Source organism: Urocitellus parryii, chromosome 8 (genome assembly GCF_045843805.1).
Source record: "Urocitellus parryii isolate mUroPar1 chromosome 8, mUroPar1.hap1, whole genome shotgun sequence".
In the NCBI taxonomy this organism is placed as follows: Eukaryota; Metazoa; Chordata; class Mammalia; order Rodentia; family Sciuridae; genus Urocitellus; species Urocitellus parryii.
The window spans coordinates 20,983,205-21,006,923 of NC_135538.1; the positions used below are offsets into that span (position 1 = coordinate 20,983,205).

Below are 23,719 nucleotides of genomic sequence, written 5' to 3' on the forward strand. Positions count from 1 at the left end.
TTATGATCCTCCTGCCCCAGCCTCCTGAGTTGCTGGGATTACAGGCATATGCCGTTGTGCCCAACTGAAATAAAATGTCTTCTATTGACTAAATAAATAAATAAATAAATAAATAAGTCAACGAGTCTTTTCCTATATTTAATAAAACAAAATATGGGGAAGGAATTACTTTTCAATGAAAGGTAGTGAGTATACTTCCAAACATGTGTGGACCAGTGTTGCTAAATGCACAGATTATGGAGAAAATGTTAGCAAGCAGAAGAAAGAGAACTCTGCAGACAGAACATATAACTTATAGAATTAAACTTGCAAAATTAACAAGAAATGTCATAATCATCAATATTCTGTTGCTATGAATAAAACATTTTGATTCGCTTGATGTAGACTGATTGACCAATGTAGAATTTTTTTTCATTAACTTATATAAAACTTGGTTAAAAAAAATCAAGTTTATACTATCATAGCTGGAAAGCATAAAATCCATTTAGACATCTTGGAACCACACTTATCGATTTTGATTGGGATCAAAATTCAAAGCCACAGTCAATGAAGATTATTTCTGACAGCCATCATTACAAGAACCATCCATCCCAGGCAGCTCTAATTTCATGATTTACTTACACACTTCCTGTGGTAGAACTGCTATCAGTGAGGAAAGATCCATTAGTTCTTTCCATCTGGGCCAGTCTGAAAAAATGAAAATAAGGACATCAGATAATGTGGCTGCAGAGAACATAGTCAACTGAGAGCGCATCCACAGTCATTGCCATAATTTTAACAGAGAAGGGTTCAAATCTGCTAACAAGATTATAAAACTAAAATGGCATCTAACGTCCAGCTACATTTCTATCACCACTGCCATAAGGCCTTAGGCCTCTATCTTCCACCAGACTGTATTGTCCCCTACCCATCTCTCAGGCCCTCTAGCTGGTCTTCTACATTGAAGGGGGGTTATATTCCCACACAAATCCAATTATGTTTCTTTCATGTGTAAAGGCCCTCTACAACTTGCCTTTCCCTAGGGACAGGACCCAACTCATTAACAACTGGGCCCTTCACCCTCAGACCTCAACTTCTGCCCCCCATGCTTTCTCCCTCTTTCACCCTTTCCCCTTCCTGCAGTTGAGAAAAGAAGCCACATTCTTTCCCAGTCTAATGTTTTTGAGTATATTTTCCCATCAGCCTAAGCAACCCTTTCTCCAAAAATTCTACTTGGTCCTGATTCAGTTCAAATGTTACTAGTTTTGTGACCCTTAAACTGGTGTTTTCAAGCATAGCCAGTTACTAGGACCATAAATGCCTAGTGTTAACTACTTCACTGAAAATCTGTGCATACCATCAAGACTGCCCTATATTTTATATTGCTTAGGAGCTCGAAAACAAACCCCTATAATAAAGCATTAGTGTGCACTTAATTACATATTGTAATTCATAGATGTACCATCTCCTGAGAGTACTTTCAATCCCTGCTTTCATTCACCAAAATTGGGTCACATTATCTAAATCCTGCCTGTACCGTGTTTGGATTCTCATGAGCTCAGTAATCACAGCCTATTGAGATTTATTCTTCACAGAATATAGCGCAGGTGTTTGGTAAAGTGCAAATTGCAATGCAAAGAGAGCCCAGATTCCATATATAATGGAATTGCGGCTCCTGCAAAAGAACATTCCTTAAATGAAGATAGGTTAATAGTATTAGATTAATACAGAAATAGATATTATCCAGGGTGACAGTGGGGCAGAAGCCTCCTGTCAAATTTCTTACCTTGTGGCATACTGTTCTATTCTTGAATGGGTGTCATCGTGAAACAGCTGGGGAGACTGTGAAGGGCTGTTCAGGAAAAAACAAAGGGTGGCTTTATGTCAAATATTGATAGATGTTTCTAGCAGGGATGTTAGTTTTAGTTTAGATAAATAATGAATTTGCCATGCAAACAAACCACCAGGATTGTTACCCAGGGTGTAGATGTATTACTTTAGAACAGGAGTTTAGTCATCATCCGCATGCTAGAAGGCCTGATCAGAACACCAAGCTCAACACTGGGCTGTGAATACTCACTCATAGTGCTCTGGCCACATACTGATGAGCGTGACGGGACTGCAAGGAGGGGAGAGGAGACAAAAGTCACAGAACAACACTTCAGAGCAGTCCCAGACAAAGGGCGGGGCATTCCACTCATGCATCTACCTGACATCCACCATGGGGAAACCAAAAGTAACAGAAGTCACAGCTTATGCTAGAGAAGATGCTGTGTGTTCAAGTGTCTGTAGGGGCCTTTCCAGTCAGTCTTAGGTCTAATAGGATATTTGTTACAGGGGAATAGCAAATACATTTAAAAACTAAGAAAAAAACCTCAGGATGTTCTATAATAGCTCAAAATGCTAGAACAATGTTAATGAAAGCATTCTATATCATTTTGAGAGAAGATGTAATCATATTCTTGTTTTTCCTGGAAAAGAAGCTTGATCAGAAAGGTGTAGTTAAATATGTAACACCTGATTATATATTAATGGCAGAGTTGAAGAAAAATTAGATTTTTCTGATTCTACATCCAATTTTAAATGAAAAATTCACACCCAGGTGTACACAAAGTATCTCCACTTCACGGATAGTTAGGAAAAGATGCAACCTACATCCCTCCCCTATAGTCCTCTAAATTGCCACAGCATCAATAAAACCAAAAGCAACATCTCTAGAGCAGGATATGTTGTCTTCAGACAAAATTTCCTCCAGAATTTCAATCTAGGAAACTGACACATGAAAACATGTTCTGCTCCACTCAGGGGCTTGGGTCTGCAGTGGGATTGTTCAGCATCACTTGAAGCCCAAGGGGCAGCCCCAGTCTCTCACACTGCCTAGGAATCCCCAAGCCTCCATAAAATGCCTCTGAAAACATTTGATCCTAATAAAAGCCAGTTCAGGGGATGAGGTTGTGGCTCAGTGGTAGAACACTTGCCTTGCATGTGTGAGGCACTGGGTTCAATCCTCAGCACCAAATAAAAATAAAGGAAAAAAAAAAAGGTATTGTGTTATATAAACTAAAAAAAAAAAAAAAAAACAACCTAGTTCAAACCCCAACTTTTATTTCCATGGAGGGGGAAGGGCAACAAATGTAGAAATTAAAAAGTACAAAGAATACTAGTTCTATACTTAAATAAATAAATAAAGTTTCCTGCAAAAGCTAATGCAGATTGAAGCAAAATTATTCTAGATTTCCTTGGTTCTCCTAGCTCTATTTTATGTCCATACCTAAGAGACAGTTAATGATGTCGTTATCTCTGACTGTGAAGCACAAGTCAATATCTGCATGGCAAAGACTAAAAAGAGATGAAAGGTCCTCTATTGGGGATGAAAAACTACAAGTCTTCAGACCTACTTTCAAAAACCCTGTGTTTGTCAGAATATCTAATCTGTAAGTAGCCTTAATTATACAGGTGCAAAATAGATACAAGAACAACTAAAACAAACAAACAACAAAAAAAAACCCAGTATTATTCCTTACTCTTTTTACATCACTTCTTTTCATTAACCTGAAATAAGGAGGTTAAATGTCAGAAGGCTGACTGGCTACACACTTCGTAAAAACAGTAACTGCCTGAGATTGTTGCTAAATTCAAGTGTGCAACAACATTTGACATGAACTTTAAACGGAAGAAAAATGTGTATTTTTGATCTGAACAGACCTTGGGAAAGCTTTGTGAAACTGCTTGACTGGTTCTTGTGAAGTTAATTCGGTTAGAACAAAAGTGATTCATGAACTGAGATAAGGGTAGCAGGGGCAAAAAACCATGTGAAGAGTTTCTGGAAAGAAGTTTATTTTTTATGGAAAATTTCTAGCAAAAGAAACAGAGATTAAAGAAATTCTAACTTTAGGCTTCAAAGCATTTTGACTTGAAGGAAAAAAAAAACATTAAGTGATAAACTTTCACATTTAATTCTAGAAGGGAAAAATAAGGCTCTACTGAGTAAGAACCTGTGGTTATTAAAGAGGGTTGAAAGTGAGACCAGGGCTGGGTATGCAGATCAGTGGTGGAGGGCTTGCCTGGCATTCCTATGACCTAGATTCAAACCCCAGCATTGAAAATAAGTAATTATTAATTCTGATGGTGGTGATACCAATTGGTGTGTTAGCACAGACTTATACTACAGCCTCTCCTTGTTTTACAGTGTGCTGGTGGAGCAGGGTGTTTTGGTTAATCTCACATAAATAATGCAAGGAATTGGAATCTGTTAGACTTCATAATATATGAAATGAAACCCAGACTTCAAAGAATGTTGTGATGTTTAAGGCACCTTTTTAGTGCCTTAAATTCTCAGCAGTCTGCTACTTATGCTTCTGGTTTTTTGCCTTCCTCAATCCACATGTCCCAAGGCATGTCACTGGGATCCCAGCTGCTCAATTATATATAAATTCTCAATGGCTCCCCACAGCTCTGAGGATAAACTCCAAAGGCTCTGGTGTGGCTTACAAGGCCCCTCGTTTTCTGGCTTCTGGTTCTTTCTCCACTCTCACTTCTTGCCACTATTCTGGGCTTCCCACCCATTTCAGAAACTTATCATCCTCCATCCTTTCGAAAATGCTTACATTGCCCCCAAACTTTCCCTATTCCCCCTCCAAGTGCACCAATCAGTCACAAGTTGCCTTATTCGTCTTTCAGATCTCAGCTTAGATCTCACTTCCTCCCAGTCCAGTGCTTCTGCAACCATAACCACTCCTACTGTGAACTGGTTCTTGCTATAGCAAAATCTTTTTTTTTTAATTATGAAATTCATCTATTCACTTCTACCAATACCAGAGAGAGGTGTCTATTTTACTTTTTGAATCTTTAAGGAAACCAACCTAACCAACCATTTTAGTGGATAATCATCTCTCACAGAACTCAAATTACTTTTGTTTTTATTTTAGTTTGTTTCTCAGGTTTGTTTTCCATTATACACTTTTTAATCAACTTCCACTTATTTATTTTTTGAAACATCTTACATAAATTGCCATGAAACTAATGTAATAAACCTTAGCTTGGGTATCTTTAACCCCTTTAAAAATAGTTCTTTTTTTCTCCCATAAATATTTTTCATGCATATACATATAATCACACTCGGAGGATAAAACATGACATTTTACAAGATGAAAGAGAAAGAAGCAAAAGAAAACTCTAATCAGCTCCATAAATAACTTCAACACCTTCACCACTTCACTGGTTTTTCTCCAATGTTCTCCTCCCACAAATAGGAGAATAAATGTAATCAAACTTTTTTACTACCCACTCACCAGAAGATGAAGTGGCCCTGTACTAGAAAGGGCTCAGGAGACAAATGAACTACCCCAAATCCAAAGAGCTCCGACTAGGATTTGAAAAAGAACATCTGCCCACTGTATTCAGCAGCTCATAAATCTTCTTCAATAAGGATCCTATGCATTGATTTAATCTGATACTCCTCCTTTTCTTTCTCTTGTTTCCCTCTCACTGATAAATTTATGTACAATGATGTGAGGCATTTTTAGCAGTGTACCCCAAAATTGGTGCATAAAATTATTTGACATGTTTTTCTGTTAATTTGCACATTAAAAGAGTCATTCATACTGGCACGATTGATTCCAATGATGACTGGACATCAAAAGGCAAACTATTGAAAGTATTTAAAAAAGAGTATGAAAGATATATCCACCTGCATGCTTCAGGTGAAAGATGTAGATATTTGGGACACAAAATGCCAGTGGTTTATCAAAAGAGCACAAGGTACATTGCTTAATTCAAACCTATCAAATGACCCTATAAATTAAAGCACCAAGTGGTAATTCTATGGTTTAGACAGCCATTACAAAGGTTAGTTGGATCTGATATAAACAGATGTATAAGCTTATCATAAGGTATTCAGCTTGGTTAAACAGTAAATTCTATTATAAAACAAGAATTATTAGCAGAATTATTAGAAGAATAATATTAGCAGAATTATTTTACTAGAATTATTAAACAAAAAGGCAAAACCATACCCACAAACAAAAGAGAAGACCAGAAATAGACATTTGCTGAATATATGTAAATAGCTTTTTTTTTTTTTTTCCTGGTATGAAGAATTGAACCCAGGAGGCTTAACCAGAGCCACATCCCCAGCAATTTTTTTTTCCTTCTTTTGAGACAGGGTCTTGCTAAGTTGCTTATGGCCTTGCTAAGTTGCTGAGGCTGGCTTTGAACTTACAATCCTCCTGCCTTAGCCCCGCAAGCTGCTAGTTAAATAGCTCTCCTTAAACTAACATTGATCTCATAAAATTTGTTCTAATGTGAACAGTGGAAAAAACAATTAGGAACGTCACATACCTGAACTTTACACAGTTTGTTATCAAGCAGAATTATCAAAAAGTTTGAATTCTTTCTTATACTCTATATGTGCATGTGTTATATGGACCTTTCTATATATAAAAGAAAGATTCATGTGCTCAGAAATTCATAAAAGTTCCTGTTCTACCAGGCTACCATAGGGATAAAAGAAAAAAAATATCAGACCAAGTCATCTGTTCTATTCTGACATTTTTGAGCCACTGACTGTCAGAACACATTGGACTACTATGATTCTCTGATTATCTCTCATATTCAAAATAAAATGAAGTATGACAAGCCACTCTGGTGATGATTAGCAATACAAGTTGATTTCCCCAGATGCAACCACAAAAGCATGGCCTTGGCAAGCATTTTTAAATTGTCTTAAAGTGATTCAAAGACTTAAATTTTTTTTCAATTTTGATCTTCATATGTAATTGTTTAGTAACATAAAATTACTTCCTTGCATTTCTTCTAGCTCATTTAAAGCCGTTTTTTTCCTTCTCCTTTCAAGCTATAAATTTTTATTTTACTTAGCTTTATAAATCCCATAGCAATTATGGTATTTTAGAATTTTATTTATGGTCGTCAACTCAAAATACATACTTTTAAAAAATTAATATATACTTTGAAATTTTCTATTGCATGTAATACATAAAGCTGTTTCATTTTGCTGCCTTCATCTTTAACAGAAAAGAGATAAGAAAGGTAATGAGATTTCGATAAGATTTTTAGCATAGATGAGTATGTGAAGCAAGAGATTGAGTATGATTAATAAATTTCTATTAAAAAAGATTAAAATACACTATGAGAAATAGTAAAAACAACTCCAAAGGGGAAAGGGGATGAGAAAGCACTAATATTAAAATTTTATTTAAGTACTTTTAAAAGGAAAAGAGATGCTCAAGAAAAGAGGTCACCAGTTTGGAAACACATACAAGATTAATGTGTTTAAGCTGCAACACTGTCAAATGTAAATAACTAAGATTCATAATTGTAAAGACTGATTCCAAGGAATTTACCTCTCAAGACAGAACATTTTACCAAAACACAAATCTTTTTGGTTTTAATTTCTCATGTGCTACTAACATTTAAAAAAAACCCAATAAATGTTCATAGAATATTTAATTAAAAATGGAACTTACGTCTCCAAGTTGTCACCTTCAAGAACCGTCTGAACAGGCAGGTAGCCAAGCCTAGGATGTTTAGCAAAGTATTTCTTTGACCTGAACTTGTTCTTCAGCACCTTTGTGAAGTCTCGGACATCTTCCCCAGATGTTGTCTGCGAGATTGAAAAAATTACACTTCTCATGAAAATCAAAGGAGATTGCTCTCTACAATGAAATCAGAGTAAACTGATGCAATTTAATACCAACCATTTGCTAGTTTTATGAATTTCTGGAATTATACATGATATTATGAAAATACATGGCAACTGGTATTCACTAAATGTATCCAGTGATTGATGTTTTAAATTTTCTCTTGAAAATAAACCAAAACTATACATTTCCCCAATATTTTATGACTTGAATCAAAAAGTTAAATTACTTTTAGAAATATTATTGCTTGATTTCTATTGCTAAAATGATTTGATGTTTAAAAAGTAGTGACGACGACTAGTAACATAAACTGAGTGAGTGATAAATGTTATTTATTTACTCTGCTGTGTGCTCCCTGCCCACAACCTGTCTTTTATTTCACAAGTATTGCCCAGGACTCATACAAACTTGTTTTGAAAAGAGAAAGTTTAAAATATAGCTATATTTTAAAACAATTAATTAGTCGGCATTTACATAGCTATGCTACTTTTTAGGATACTCCCTTTCCATCTAAATATGTTTGCTTCTAGTAAAGACTAAGGGAAACTTTTGATTCTACTCTAGTCTTGCAAAGAACAGAGGCATGAATAATCCCAAAGCCAGTTATGAACTAAAATTCATCATCAATTTTCACATTGTTAAAACAAATAACTTCCAGCAAGGACAGACCTACACAATCATTAGGCCTTGACTCCAGATTAATAATGTCAAAACATTTTCTGACTAACTGAAAATGAACTATAAGGATCTGAAGTTATATGGATACTGACCATCTCAGACATCTAACAGACATGCAGAAAAAACAAATTAAAAAAGAAATCAAGGCAACTTTGTGTAGGAAAATGGGTTGCTATAAGAGATGGTGGTCTGTGAATATTCAGATTTTATCAAGCAGAATAGGAGAGAGAATAAAGTTGGGAGTCAAGAAGGAAATGCAGAGAATGAATATCTGGGACTGAGCATAAAACTGAAAACATATCCCTCAACTGCAGAGGACACTCATAGCTTTTATAGTAGGTACCACAATAATTTAGTTTATAGATAGACTGCTTCTGAATGTCTTGTAAAAATGGCTAAGGGAAGAGGCTTTTCATAACAGAAATGCCAAAAGAAGAACCTTGTGTTAGAATAAGCATTTGTGGCCCAATTATTTCTGTCTGCTCTTAGCACATTGTTAATATACAGAGAAATACTTGATGAAGTAATGTACTCCAGCCTTTACTTGGACTGTCTCCAAGCCTGGCAATGGAAAGGTTTTGATCTCCTAGGCTAGCGGTTTTCAAGTACATCCAGGTCTCCAACTTCCACCCTGAGTTGGGTGGGCAGGAGAAAAGGCCAGTGGTCAAGACACCAAGTTCTTTATCCAGTATGCCTTAAACGAGGCAGCATATGTTGTACAATTTGGTGGTTATTAGTGTATTCAGAGCTGAACAACTATCACCACTATATAAGTACATAATATTTCATTACCCCTCAAAGAAACTCCATACCTCCATCCCCCAAGCCTGGCAAGCTCTAATCTATTATCTGTCTCTATGAATTTGTCTGTTCTGGACACTTCACAGAAATGGATTCATATGATACATGGTCTTTTATGACTGGCTTCTCTCATTGAGTATAATGTTCCAGTTTATTTATATCTGGGTTCCTACATGGACTTATGCTTAGGAAAAAATTACAAATCACCCAAAACACAAGTCTAATTCCACATCACATATTGTTTAGTAAATATATTCAACATATGGAAGACCATGGGAAAACCAACCAACAAACAAAAAAAAAACTCCTTTCTACCCCTCCTACTATCACCACAACCAACCAACCAACCAACCTCGTACCTTCTCAGAAAGTTATAACAGAGACTGAAATTCAATTGTTTTTAATAGTGTATACATTTGCATTAAAAATTAGTGCATATTCACACAGAAAAAGAACATTTTTATTTCCTCAATGATTTTCATATTGAGGGGGAAAAAAACCTCTCACCCAAAGCTGTAATCTTAGGGCATTAATTCACTAGTGCCATAAACCTCATGCAATATTAAAAAAATATGAAATGTTATTCATCCCACAGAAACTAGGGATTAGATTCAGGGTAGCAGAATGTAATTCTTCTGTTGGGATAGAGCCAAGAAAATGAATTAAACCCACTTTTTCATCAAAAAATGTTAAAATATTTATATATATTTGGTCTAATTTGCTATCTAATGACAGTTACTAATATTTCTCTAAATTATAGTACAGTGGTTTGGTTAAAAAAGAAAAGAAGAAGAAAGAGGACCACGTACCTAACAAATTAAATATAGTCAAATTGAACTCTATCTTCACAGTATAGACATGACACTTTGTTTTTAAAAAGCAAATAACTATTACTATGCTATAACTTTCCATTTCATCTCCTTATTATGGCTTACCATAATAGGGAGTCCTATCATAATATGGAGATGAAATGGAAAGGAACACTCATTACTGTCCAAATTATCCAACATTTTAAATGACACCTGCACTTCATGACAGATTGGGTTTTTGTTTACTGCCGTAAGGACAAAAAAAGATTTTGCAGATCCCATTACAAATGAGTGTAGTAACACGCTAACATAGAACCTTGGACCTCATAATTAATTTTCTTTCAATCTCATCTAACTGCCATGACTTGTAAAGACATTATTATCAGTTATTTGACCTGAAAAGAAACTAACATTAAGCCTCCAGTCAAGTTCACTAAAGAGAAAGCTGTTATAGCAAACGTGGGCCTTTTCATCACATCAGCACTAGGTCACTACAAGAAAAATGGAACCATTTTAAGTTTTGTAGGAGAAAGAAGCCATAGCCCTTGACAAAAATATCTGTTATTACATTCTGAAATCTCTCTTCATTTTAAACAAAGCAGTGCTAAGATGCCCTTGGTTGATCTTCTAGAAATTTATGTTGAAATGACATTTTATAGATTTAAATTGTATCAAATGTTTAATGCAACTACCATTAGAAAGAAAATATAAATAAGGGAGTAAAAAGAAGGAAGGAAGGAAGGAAGGAAGGAAGGAAGGAAGGAAGGAAGGAAACTGTAAACTGGCTCTTCAGTCACCCAAAGATAACCACTCTTAAAATTTTGGAGACTAGACTGATATATATTTCAATCTTTATTATTGTAAAATAGAGACAAACACAACAAGTTATGGCTTCATGAATTATCATGTGACAATACCATCTGATTCAGCTAATGGAGTTCTGCTGAATATTCTAGAAGATTTTTCCATTCGCAACTCCCTTTCCCTCTCCATAATAAACATTATGCTCATTTTTATGTTATAAATAACTTATTTATATTTTGAAAGTAGTTTTATAACTCCACCTTCTATCCCTAAATATTATGGTTTATTCTTGTGCATATTAAAAAGTCCAGTACTGATTAATTATTGTTTTTTCAATCCATAGTCTCCTCCTCTACACCTGCCATTTTTTTTTAAATTTGTCTGTTGGAAAACCCAGGCAAGTTGACATATACAGTTTTCCAGACTCTCAATTTTGGAAAAATGTGCATTTTTGTTGCAATTCATCATGTCCCTCTGTCCTCTAGCTATCTTGAAAATTACCAGCTAGATCCAGAGAATGCATCAGAGTCAGGTTTGATCTTCTGGTAAGAGTGGTGGTATTTGGCCAGATTACCTGAGGTCATTTCTCTTTTGTTATTCTGGCAGGTTCTCATGAGGAATGCAACTGTATCCATTCACTGGGGGCTACAAAATGGTGATGCTATCATTCATTTTTCATTTATTAGTTGAAATGTTTTTATGGAAAAACATCCCTACATCTACTATTTAGCTACTCAATGATACAGTTCATTTAGAAAGGCAGGATAAATGTTTGACTGTATTTCCTTTATTGACCAATTTTCATTATTGAACTGGTTTCCTATCATCCTTCAAAGATAACCAATCTCTTTCTTTTTTTATTTGTTTGTTTGTTAAATACCACTATGAACTCAGATTTTAACATCGCTGATGGGTTTCAATCTATAGAAATTTTATCATTATTGAAGCTCTAATTGTCTGATCTTTGGCTGGGACACCACTTTGAGGATTAGGTTTCAACATATGACTTGGGGGAAGAGGGAACATAGACATCCTGTCTGTAGTAGCACTTAACCATTAGCCTTCTCGGTCTTGCTTCCTAACTCTCACTCCTCACCCAGCACACCCTTAGGGCCAGACTTCTTCCTTTCAGTTCTTTGCTCTGAGCTGCTTAATGCTGGTTCTATTCCCAACAGTTAATCCCTTACATGGGAAAAGTCCTTTTTCTACAGGAAAGCCTCAGTACATTACGTCTAAGAACTCAGAGGGCCAGAGCACCATTCGAATCAGAATTACACACCTTCATATCTTGGCTCTAGGCAAGGCTCTCCCAGGTGGAGCTCTGCTCTAGAACCAGACCTTGGTGTTTTCCATGGAGTATCTGCTGGTGGTCACTTAGTGACAACCAATTTTAATTTTGAGAATATCTTATCACCTATTTGTGTTATAAACATTGTCTGTGGATTTGAGGTCTTGCTGTCTAGTGGCCCTGTCTCTTTCTCTGTAACTATTTCAATAAATGGGATGAAAATGACAAAGGAAAAAGAGACTGAAAAAGTTGAAGTCACACAACCACCATCTGCCTCAAGTCCCCCTGGATGGGTTTCTAACAAGCACACAAGAACGCACATATGAAAATGAGAGCTGCCCTTCAAATTGTCATTTCTGGAGAGCTAATGATAGTGAGTGATTCTGAAAAACATTTTAGAACTGAACCCATGGAGACAAGTGGGTATATGAAACTCAAATTATCCTTTACTCCACTCTGTAGTTAAATAGCAGTAAGATAATGGAAACTTATTTGAAGGACAAGAAGTAACCAGATCTTGACTTGCTCCCCAGCAACAAATACACATGAATGAATAAAATATGAAAAAGTATTGTTGAATTATAAAATCTACTCTGAGATAAACCCATGCATGTGTCCATGAAAACTTTAAAGGAAATCCTGCAGAAGATGGAATCAGATGGATTTTCACTCTTCAGATTCTATTTTACCAGCAACGATAATAACAAAAAAGGAATATTCTGAATTTTCTTCTAATTATTTCTTGACTGACAAAAACTAAAGACCCGTTATATGGAGCATGATTTTCAGTTATTCTCTTTTGCTGAGTTGTAAACCTATATATTAGAGCACATGTATTGCTCAGTGTGTCCGTGTTCATATTTCAAACTGTGTATTATTAGCTTAAATGCAGACGCCTATGCATTATTAAACTTCAAAAACATTGATAAATGGCTAAAAGGCTTTTCCTTCTCTTTAATGTGAATCACAAACAGCAACAAGGCTAAGGTGCAAAAGACTCTAGATTCAGAAATGAATTCTAAGCCCCCACAGTATTCATAATCAAATAGGTCCTTGAATAAATTCCTTTATGACTTTAACCACTGTTAACTCCAAAGATCCACAGAGCTGCACATATAAAGGGGCTCTTTACAATGATGCCAAATAATCTCAAGCCAAAATACACAATTTCTAATTAATAAACAGTTTAAATAAAATAACAACAAACCCATAAATAAATACATAAACAAAACCCATAGTTGGCTTTAAATCTCTCAATTGTTTTTTTTTTTTTTGAGGGAGATCAGTTCATAACTTGAGATGACAGTATCATCTGTTTCAACAAATACTCCTATATTAGATTTCTAACTATTTTCTACAAATATGAATGAGTTATATACAGAGGAAAATAAGGGAGTTCAAGATATAAATCAAGATTATTTATTAAAAAAAACACAGTCATTTGGTACCTGAGTAGAATAATGAAACATTACCCTTTGATTCATGCATAAGTGCTAAAATCATTGTTAACAGCACCCTTATTAGCAAGATTTACTTCTTAAATATAGAAGTCAATCGTCCCCAGTGGTACATGTGTATTTTTAAGCAGTATGTTTCATTATCATAGGACTTATTTTAAAGACATTCTCAAAAGTTTTTTGTTTTTTTTAAGTGAAAACGAACTTCTCAGTGTTTAAGTTCCACTGATTTCAACAAGCTGAAATTCAGACACATTTGAATTCTGTGGATAGATGAAATCAGTAAGAGAGGCTCAGAGCTTTTTAAGTCTTCAGGGAAAAATATGAAACCAAAAAATTAACATTAACAATATCACCACGGGTCAAGAATAAGTAGGCAATAATTCACCCAAAGTAAAATGTCCAAATTTCCCTTTAAAAACTAATGACACAATCTAAATGCACCAGACTTACTGGGAAACAGCATAGGGTGGACGAGAACTAAAAAATCACTTTAGGAGGCTGAGGTCAGAGAAATAGCAATGATGCTGCATTTTTTTAGCCTATTGGCCAATATCCCAAACCACATCTGAAGAAGCAAGACTGCCAAAAACAAACTATATGAACTCAACAAAGAATGAATCAGCACTTCTTAAGGATAATTTTTGTAGCCTTAGAATACACTAATGCTGGCAAGAGGGAAGAGGAGACAAAACAACTGTTTCTAGCATCTTTTTCCTCTCTGTTCTCTTTGCTTTATTTATTTATTTATTTTGCCAATGGCACCTACTAAATAAAGGAAAGGTATAATTTAGCATTTCATCTAAAAATTAAAATCTTTTCTATTTTTTTCAATTGAATATTGTGATTCTTCTTTTTTAAACTATGGAGAACAATGTGCTTTTGCTTTATTTCATCATGTATGAATCCACAGAAAAAATAACATGCACTTGTTTAAAACTGCCAAGCTGCTTTAAGTGGCATTACGTTCATAAACTGCTTTCCATGGGGGTATTTTTTTCCACCAAAATATCAATAAAACTACCAGTAGAAACCAGTCCTATTCAAAGGCCAGCAAACATGTGTGAAATTTACAGTGAATTCAGCCTGGCAACCTGAAAGCTGGGAAGTTACTAGTGTTGCTGACCTTTCAAGTAACAACATTTTGAAAATATCCTAATTCATCATCCCGAGTCAATATGTCCCTCCAACCATCTTTCCATCCTAGCTAACTCTTTGCATCCTCATATCCACTTGACCAATGGATAGAGTACTCTCTCAATCCTCCCCTTCTCTCATTTTCCTTACATGAATTGGACCCAAGTTCTTCACCAGATACACACAGCCTCCATCTGTCTACCTTTCTCTCCCCTTTATTGCGGACTCAGTTTTTAAAATATTCCCCTACATCTTGTTCATAATTGCTTTTCAACGTTTGTTTCCATTAATGAATCCTGATGCCCCCCCCCATGATAATACCCACCTTCCCTACAATCTCCATTATTGGCTTCACAATCTCTACCTCACATTTTTTTTTAAGTTTAATACCTCAATAAGGTTCAGTACATTTGAGAAAACAACAGGAAGTTCATTTCTGATATTGTCCCCTGAAGCAGAGAACTTTATTGGAGGGGTTTTCTCTCTATACGTGGAGGAAAGGAACATCCTCATCTCTTACTATGGGTTGAATGCATCCTCCCCAAATTTATGTGTTAGAAACTTAAACTCCAGTGCAACAGTGTTGCGAGGTGGGACTTTCCAAGGTGAGTTGGTCAAGAGGGCTTTGCTCTCACGAATTAATTAATGCTGTTACGGCAGAAGAGGGTAAATTATTATGGATATAGGTTCCTGAAGAAAATGGATGATTATGATCCCCTTCAGTGCTTTCTCCCTCTCCCTCTCTTGCATGGTATCTTGCCATGAAATCCCATCCACCATGGGATGGTGCAGCACAAAGGCTCTCACCAAGTACAGGTCCTCCATCTTAGATTTCCCAGCCTCTAGGACCATGAGACCAAGGAGCACCAGAATTCATAAATTGTTGAATCTGTAGTATTCTACTATAGCAGGAAAAAACTGTCTAAGACCCTTTGAAGACACAACGATGCAGAGAGAAACTGAACAAAGAGGCTTTGTTAAGTTCCCCTGATTTATTACCATTAGGTCATATCCCTCTGCGCAACCATAATTCCCCATGACTGTTCCTCTTCATCAAACCTAGTATAAAAATACACAGGCTTCCCTTTCTTTGGGTCTTTATTTCCTTATCAAAGTTTTTGTGCAGGTAAAACTTATTTTAAATAAATCTATAAGCTTTTACCTTGTTTCTCTGTCCTGTTTTAGGGGCCTCAGTCCTGATCCTTAGATGGGAAGAAAAGATTATTTTTTTCTCCCCTCCACATTTCTCCCTTGACCTCAACTACTAAAGCCAACGTGCCCTTGCACTCCCTTTTATGATGCAGCACCACACACACAGTCATTACTTGTTATATATCTAGAGATGGAGTGATGACCTATCTCATCTCTAACATTTCCTATGTCCCACACTTCAGTCATATTGGGGGTATAGCTACCCCTACGGTCATATCATAATTGAAAACATCTTCAAGTCTAAAATCTCTAACTTGGAAAAAATCTTTCATTGACTAGAATGTTCTGAGCTTTCCTCCCCCTTCTTTAATGTGAATAAAGCTCCCCCACCCCAATTTTGATTTCTAGCCTCTGGAGTCCCTTTAAGATGTCTGCAGCATGAGGATAGCCCACATCACCCACAATTCCATCAATACTTCTGAATTTTTTACTCTTTTGGCTTTCACCTAAATCTACCAGCTTTTAATTCTAAAGCTGCTAAGCAATGATGGAGTCACAAACTACAAATCCCTGCCAATTAACCTCAGCTGCAGTCTGTGGCAATGTAACAATCTTTACTCATCTCTTGGTGACTCGTGATTGACCTGCCTAGCAATTCTAAATGTTTCTCATTCTCCTCAGAATTTAACGCTATCCATTTCTCTCTCACTCTCAGCACCTACAGGAACTCCTAAAAATCATATGTGAAATCCATCATACTTTCTGTCTAATTGAAAGATATTTTATCACTGGTCCAGCCATTATGACAAAATTGTCTGGAAGTTCTTTTAAAAATTAAACATAGAATTAAAAATGATCCCACTTCTCACTCCACACCCAAAGAAAATGAAATCCCTATTTCAGAGATATGTATATTCTCCCGTTCATTGCAGTATTATCAGCCAAGATATGGAATCAACCCAAGGATGCTATACCAGATGAACAGAGAAAACATCACACACACATGCCCACCACAGAAATATTATTATTGAGCATTAAACAAGAAGGAAATCCTTCCATTTGTAGTAATATAAATGAAACTGAAGGACATTATACTAAGTGCAATAATCCAGATATAGAAAGGCTAATATTGCATGATATCACTTATATGTGAAATCTTAAAAAAAAAAAGTCAACCTTATAGGAGACAGCAAAATGTTGATTATGAAGGTCTGGGGAAAGAGGTTTAGAAATGTAAAAATACTTAAGACTTTTGGTTACAACACGACTAAGTTCTGGATATCTTATGTATAGCATAGTGGTTACAATTAAAGATGCTTTGTATACTTGAAATTTGTTAAGAAATATGCTAAGACTTTTATGTGCCCTAACAACATATTAAAATGTGTCTAATTTGAAATGAGTTTTGGTTATTCATCACAAAGATGATTTTTAAAGAAGATCAAATTAGGGTAATTTTCACTAAAAAATTGAATTCATTAACTCTTATTCCAATAAAAAAGAAACTTAGGATCTGGACATTGTTAATGAAAAAATGTAACTGTCTTAAGATAAATGATAGTCCTTGAATTTATTCACAAAGTGCACAAGTTACAAGGAAAACTTTAACCACTATCTTGATCCATAAATTTAATTATTCTAAAAATTATTGTATAGTCTCATTTAATTTCTCCACAGAGGCTTTTTCTCTCCATTATATTTTCTCTATAGCTCTAGTCCCCAGAAACACATCTAGACTATGGTTTGAATGTATGTCCTGGAAGTTCCTGTGTTGTAAACTTAATCTCCAATGCAATGGTGTTGAGAGGTTAGAACTCTAAGAGTAGATTAGATAATGAGAGTTGTCATCATGGGAGTAGGGTCATGATGAAAGGATAAGTTAGACTGCATTCCCAAACTAGCCCTTCTACTTTTCACAAAGGAATGCTGCAACATGAAGGTCCTTGCCCTTCAACCTGAACTTCCCAGCCTCTAGAACCATTAACCAAATTTAAGGGTTTTTTTTTTCATTATAAATTACCCTATCTATGGTATTCTGTTATAGTAACATATAATTGACTAAGATAGTCTGGATGTTGAATGTTCATGAAACGTCCATATGTTAAAGGCTTATTGGGAGGTGGTGACACCTTTAGAAAGTGGGACCAGGTAGGAGGTCCCTAGGGTGTGCCCTCAAAGGGTATTATGGGACTGTTTTTTTTTCCTCTTTCTCTCTGCTTTCTAAGATCGTGATGTGAGTGATTTTGTTCTTCATTCCCATTTTGAGATACTGTCCTTGCCAGAGGTCCAAAGACAGAGGAGGTTGGGAAGATTTCATCTACAAAGTTAAGAGTTTTGCTTTTGTGAAAAATGTAGGATTTGGATGAAAGAAGAGAAAATGGTGACAGACATTAAATAAAACCTATGTCACGTTATGTCCTGAAGACAATCTTTTATTGAGCCTAATGAAAATTATTAATGTACAAATTTAGATTACAGAATGGTGGGGAAAAATAAGAGTTAAAAAAGTAATTTCCTAAGGAAAGAAAAAATCCACTCCATTTCCTCTTACAAATGTTTTATTATCAATATTATAAAATACCTTCATGAATCATGATAGCTAATTCATACACCATTAATCTTCCTACATTTAAATACAAACATTGTCACAAATCATAAGCTGAAATGCTGGTGAAATATTTTGGAAGTTGGGAGGGTTTAAAATAAGGTTTACAAACTGCAGAAGGTTTTTAACAATAGAAGCACTGAGAGGAGGCTCAAAAAAGACCTTGCAGAAGATGGAGATCAAGTTGGTGATGGGAATGGAGTAGTGCCTTAACCAAAAGTGGAGATGAGCTATGACAAATTCACACATCTAGATCTTCATGGAAAGGTCAGATTCATTTAACACTCAAGCACAGCTTATTATCACTGTCCCGAACAAATAAATTCACATTTGAGTTCATTTCCTGAAGCAGACATTAAATGAGTTCAGATTGGTAAAGGATAGATGAACCATAAATACAGCTTACTTAAAAGAGGAGAGCAAAAAGTTCAAAGACTGTGGGTACAAAAATAAACTTTGGGAAGCAGTTATATTAAGTCATTTGTTATCATTAAATGCAAGTGTATGCCTTTCAAAGACTCCATTTATGTATATTTCTAGTTATTTTATAAAGAGTTGTAGGGTCAGGAGCCACGCTTTGCCCAATGGTATAGAACTTGATTATCAAAAGTGGGACCTTGGGTTCCATCCCCTATACCTCAAAAAAAAAAAAAGTGAAATGATGAGATGCAAAACAACCTGACATAGAGATGATCTGCAGCAAGGCTGAGGGGATCACCAAACCAGCTCAGAAAGGAGCAAAGGACCTTTCAAAGCACGTCTTAGAAAAGGAAATTATCCTGTATGTTATAGGTTAATCTGCCTACAACATGATAACAGTGACTTGGCAAGAACTATTTAACAAGAAGAGTTAAGGGTAAATTACAGATTTTATTCAAAATTTGATGCGAGTGAATTCATTTGTATATTTGTGATTCTCAACCACACTCCAATGGCCAATGATTGTTGAAGATGTATTTATTTCAAATTATTTGAGTATATTATAAAACCATTAGGAAAAAAAATGTATTTAAGAATAAGAAAAACAGGGCTGGGGCTATAGCTCAGTGGTGGAGCGCTTGCCTTTTATGTGTGAGGCATTGCATTGGATCCTCCACACCACATAAAAATAAATAAAGATACTGTGTCCATCTACAACTAAAAATAAATAAATAAATAAGAATAAGAAAAATAGTAACATATGTATCTTTACTATAATCACATATATTTACTTTTATATATTAAAATTGGATATTAACTCTTTATAATGCCTCCTTAATTTCCAGCTCTTATTATGTAAATGCTAATATTAGGTTTATTCCTAATCCAAATCCCAAATTTGATACCTACCTGCCTTTCTCTTTAAGCCTATGTCCTAGCACTCTCCCTTTTGTGAAAGGCAAAATTCACTCTTTGTGAAATTCTCCCAACGTAGACTTTATAGACACGTAGCCTGTGCAGTAGCCAAAGGTCCCATACGCAGGAAAACCCTGAGCTGGGCTTCATGCTCTGTCGCCACCACCTTGAAATGCCATTTTCATTTTCTTTCTGCATCTCTACCATGCCAACCTTTTGCCCATCTCCAGAGCACTGTGGGTACTGTTTCTTCTTTCTGAAATACCCATCCACTCACTCTTACAAAGTAGATGATTCTCTCAACCTTCAGTCTCAACTCAAATAGCAACTTCTTGGACAACCTTACCCAATTTCTTTATATAAAGTGCCACCTCTAGTTATTCTTTTTATCCATTTCTAAGGCACTTAATATAAATCTATCATCATCTTATTTCTTGGTTTCCTTGCTCACTGTTATACATCCCTTCCTCCTAAACAGAAAGTACCAGGAGCATCAGCAATCTTATCTTTCTTGGTAGGATACTGACAAATGAGTTGACGCTAGTGACAAAAGATCTTTTTCCTTGACCAAAGTGTGGTGTTCTCAGATGAAGCCTTGGCCTATTAAAAACTAGATATGCAGCAAATTTTTTCACCCAAACCCCTCCAACCTGATACTCCTTTAAAAGACTTGAAATAGTAACATAATTTCTGACAGCTCAAGCCTTCATCCTTAGGATGACCCCTGCACCTTCAACCTGACTTAAAGTGCCAAAAGAATTTACTGTTTGATCTAGCCAAGAGCTATGATTGGGCCCTGATCATTGCAAGAACATTTACAAAAAAGGGCTTACTATTTTAAATCCTTCCTCTGTCCCTTTGAGATGTGAATGTTTCTCTTACAGCTCACAAATATCTTTCTCAAGGACCTGAAAGCCATTCCTTTGAAATGTAATCATCAAGGATAGGATCTCTGTCTCTCAGTCTCTATTGAAGGACAGAAGTCTAACTCTGACAATCTCTAGCTAGTGGATACATCCAGTCTCAGTAAATTTACACCGATCTATCCTTTGCCAAATATTGCTTTACTGACTTTTCAGATTCCTACTGAACTCTTTATTCACCTGTTAACACACTCAGTCACCTGAGTTAACACACACACACACACAATTCACACTCACACATGTAAAAGTCATATATTATTATAATCTGTCCTTATAATAGTAACTAGTGACCAACTTTAACTTTGATAATAGTGCCTGACACTATGATCAATTTTAATTTGTTGACTGAATGAATAAACTAGTAATAATAATAAATCATTTATTTTCTTGGGAGGAATATTTTTTTTCTGGTTAAAGTTAGGCATCATGGGTATTTCACCCAGTAAAATTCAGCAATATTTTCTAAATATTTCCTCTCTACACATAGAGTCCCTATTTACTTGAGACAAGACACTAAAAATGGGAGAATTATATGCATATATTTTATATGTATTGTTGCCTTTCTGTTGGTTTATGATCCAAACAGTAACTTAATTCCCTAAACCAAAGAAAATGTACAACTCTATGAATAAATTTTGGCACATTTTGGAAGGAAGTCAAAGAATAGTTATTGCCAGAAAATGAGATAATTTCAGAGAAAGATAGCTTTGGATCAAAAGAATAATAACCAGTATACAGTTCTAGCAGAACTAGATTAAATTAACATATTAACAAAGTTTGATAATAATGTAAGGTAGGACAGATCTCTTTTAGAAAATAACTTGTCATCAAGTATTTTGACCATAAAAATACTTATGTTCACTAAATCAAACCATCTATTTCTAGTGTTTTATTCAATGGAAATTAAATTTATATAATAAATGGAAAGTGCTATCTTCACAAAGGTATTTGTAAGTATTGTTTATAATACCTGGAAATTGGAAATAAACTAAATGTCTAAATTTAAGGGATTGGTTAGGTAAATCATAGTAATTAATTCAATTAAATATTTTTTAATGGGAAAGATTATGCTATATAACATAAGGGGCCAGCTAGTATACACAATGTCAAGTATTTTTAATAAGGATAAAAAATGCATAAATATAAAAATAAAAATTTAACAAAATCAGAGCCTAGAAAAATATTAAAGAGTTACTTACTCAGGAGCTAATCTATAAAGGATATTTTTAATTTATCCATTTTCCACATTTTTGCTAAAGGAAATATAATAAAATTTATTTTAAATATGTCTAAAAGAATCATGATTTTCATCATATATCATTTTCAATGAAGACCAGTCAGTATGAGATCTTAAAAGAGTTTGTTTCCAATAAAGTAAAATTTAAAATCAGAACCCCCTCCTCCAAAAAAGTTACCAAGTTAAATTTTCTAAGATAAAAATTTTTTCATTAATTAATCCAAGATACTAGAGATGTTTACTTAAAACAAAACAAAAAATAGGGTTAAGTAATCCTGGAAGAGACTTTTCCCCCAAAAAAGGTTAAGTCTAAGTAAACCAAATAAAATCATGGACACTAGTTGATTTAAAAGCAATGCATTAAAAAAAAATAAAAATCCTGGCTCAGTACTCACTGGTATACAATATTCCACCATTGGGTAATGCAATTTGTGACCTTTTGCTGTTCGACCAGAAAAAAAGCAGCTCTGGCAGACATCATAGTTAAAATGCTTTAGGCTTCTATACCTGGAGAGAAAAAGGGAAAATTCATTGCATTGCATTCCTATTAGTCTACATCAATCATCTGTAGTAAGGAATTTCATTAATCCAGATCACCAAGGAAATAAAGTTACATTCGCCACATACACAGAATTTGTTTAGTAACTCAGCTTCAAATTAGGACAAAGAGAAAACCACCTTTCCAATTGGCAGAAAAATGAATTTTTGGAGTTTAAGAATCTAAAAATTTATTTAAGTCTCTATCTAAAACATGTTTCGGTATGTTTAGTTACAATGAGAAAATAAATATCCATGTCAGATTTCCTGTGATGTTTGAATATGAATAAAAAAATGATGAAGAAAAGCGAGCTATGATAATTGACACGTCAAGTTTTAAAATTTTATACCATCAATAAGAGATGAATCTTTGGATGGAAATGTGGCTAAATGGTACAGTGCTTTTCAGGCATGTGGAGCCCTGGATTGGATCCCCAATACCATGGGGGTAACAAAAAGAATCTTAAAATGTTTCACAAAGGTATTATTTCTCACAATGAGCATTTCTAAATTTGGTTTTAAAGATTCATTAGGAAAAAAATTAAAAAGCAAAAAATACCCTGTAGCAAATAGTCAATTAAATAAAACCTTAATCACTACATTCTTTTGTTTTTAAAACTCTCACATAATAATAACACTCCATGCTGACTTCCATTTGCAGAATCTTATTTTGAGTAGTGAAACTCTAGACATTAAATTTCTATGGGTTTGAGTGGAAAACATCTCCCAAATCTTCCACCTTGAGAGCATGGCTTGTTGGAACTAAGAGAATAAATTATATCTATCTATAGAAAAAAAAATTAGATGATCGGATTAATAGAGTGAAAATGGAAGCAAAATGCAAAGGTTATGTGAGGTTAATGTTATAAACTATGAAGTGCTGAGTAGTTTCTATAATGACCTACAAAATCACTCATAAGCTGATTTGAAGAAAATCAATCTGTCTACACTACAGTCAGCTTACTTTGTCAAGAATCTACTGATTTGAAATAGTACCACTACTATTTCTTGACCTATAAGCATGGATGGACAAACATGATTGATGTTGTCTCTTTGAAGTGGCACTATGTTTATTGCCGATAGCCATTCTCTCATCAAAGGTAACCCTTGTATTATTATCATATTTTAACAATGCACCCTTCTAAAATACCAATTCAGTCTTTCTTGCTGGTAGATGTAACCAGCACAACACGTATTATTGAAGTTGGTGGGTGAGGTTTCTAGATGTAATTGCAAGGAACTGACTTCGCTGGGAAGAGGAAAGCTCCTTCTTTCTCCTTGTTGAAAATGTCCTGACATCCGGAAAAGCCTTTTTGTTC

General features: G+C 35.0%; 1 protein-coding gene across 5 annotated transcripts in view; it reads right to left on the reverse strand.

The window, feature by feature from the left end:
• Utrn (utrophin) overlaps positions 1 to 23,719 on the reverse strand; it is a 514,146-nt gene that overhangs the window by 24,872 nt on the left and 465,555 nt on the right. For 4 of the 5 annotated variants that reach the window (XM_026397636.2, XM_026397635.2, XM_077801941.1 and 1 more), the window contains 5 exons: positions 22,259 to 22,370; positions 7,464 to 7,600; positions 2,060 to 2,098; positions 1,766 to 1,831; positions 622 to 687 (listed from right to left, as the gene is read on the reverse strand). In XM_026397636.2, coding sequence (XP_026253421.2) covers positions 622 to 687; positions 1,766 to 1,831; positions 2,060 to 2,098; positions 7,464 to 7,600; positions 22,259 to 22,370 — 420 coding nt within the window. Of the gene's footprint in view, positions 1 to 621; positions 688 to 1,765; positions 1,832 to 2,059; positions 2,099 to 7,459; positions 7,601 to 22,258; positions 22,371 to 23,719 lie in introns of those variants that run through there. The other variant, XM_026397634.2, reaches the window with a different exon arrangement.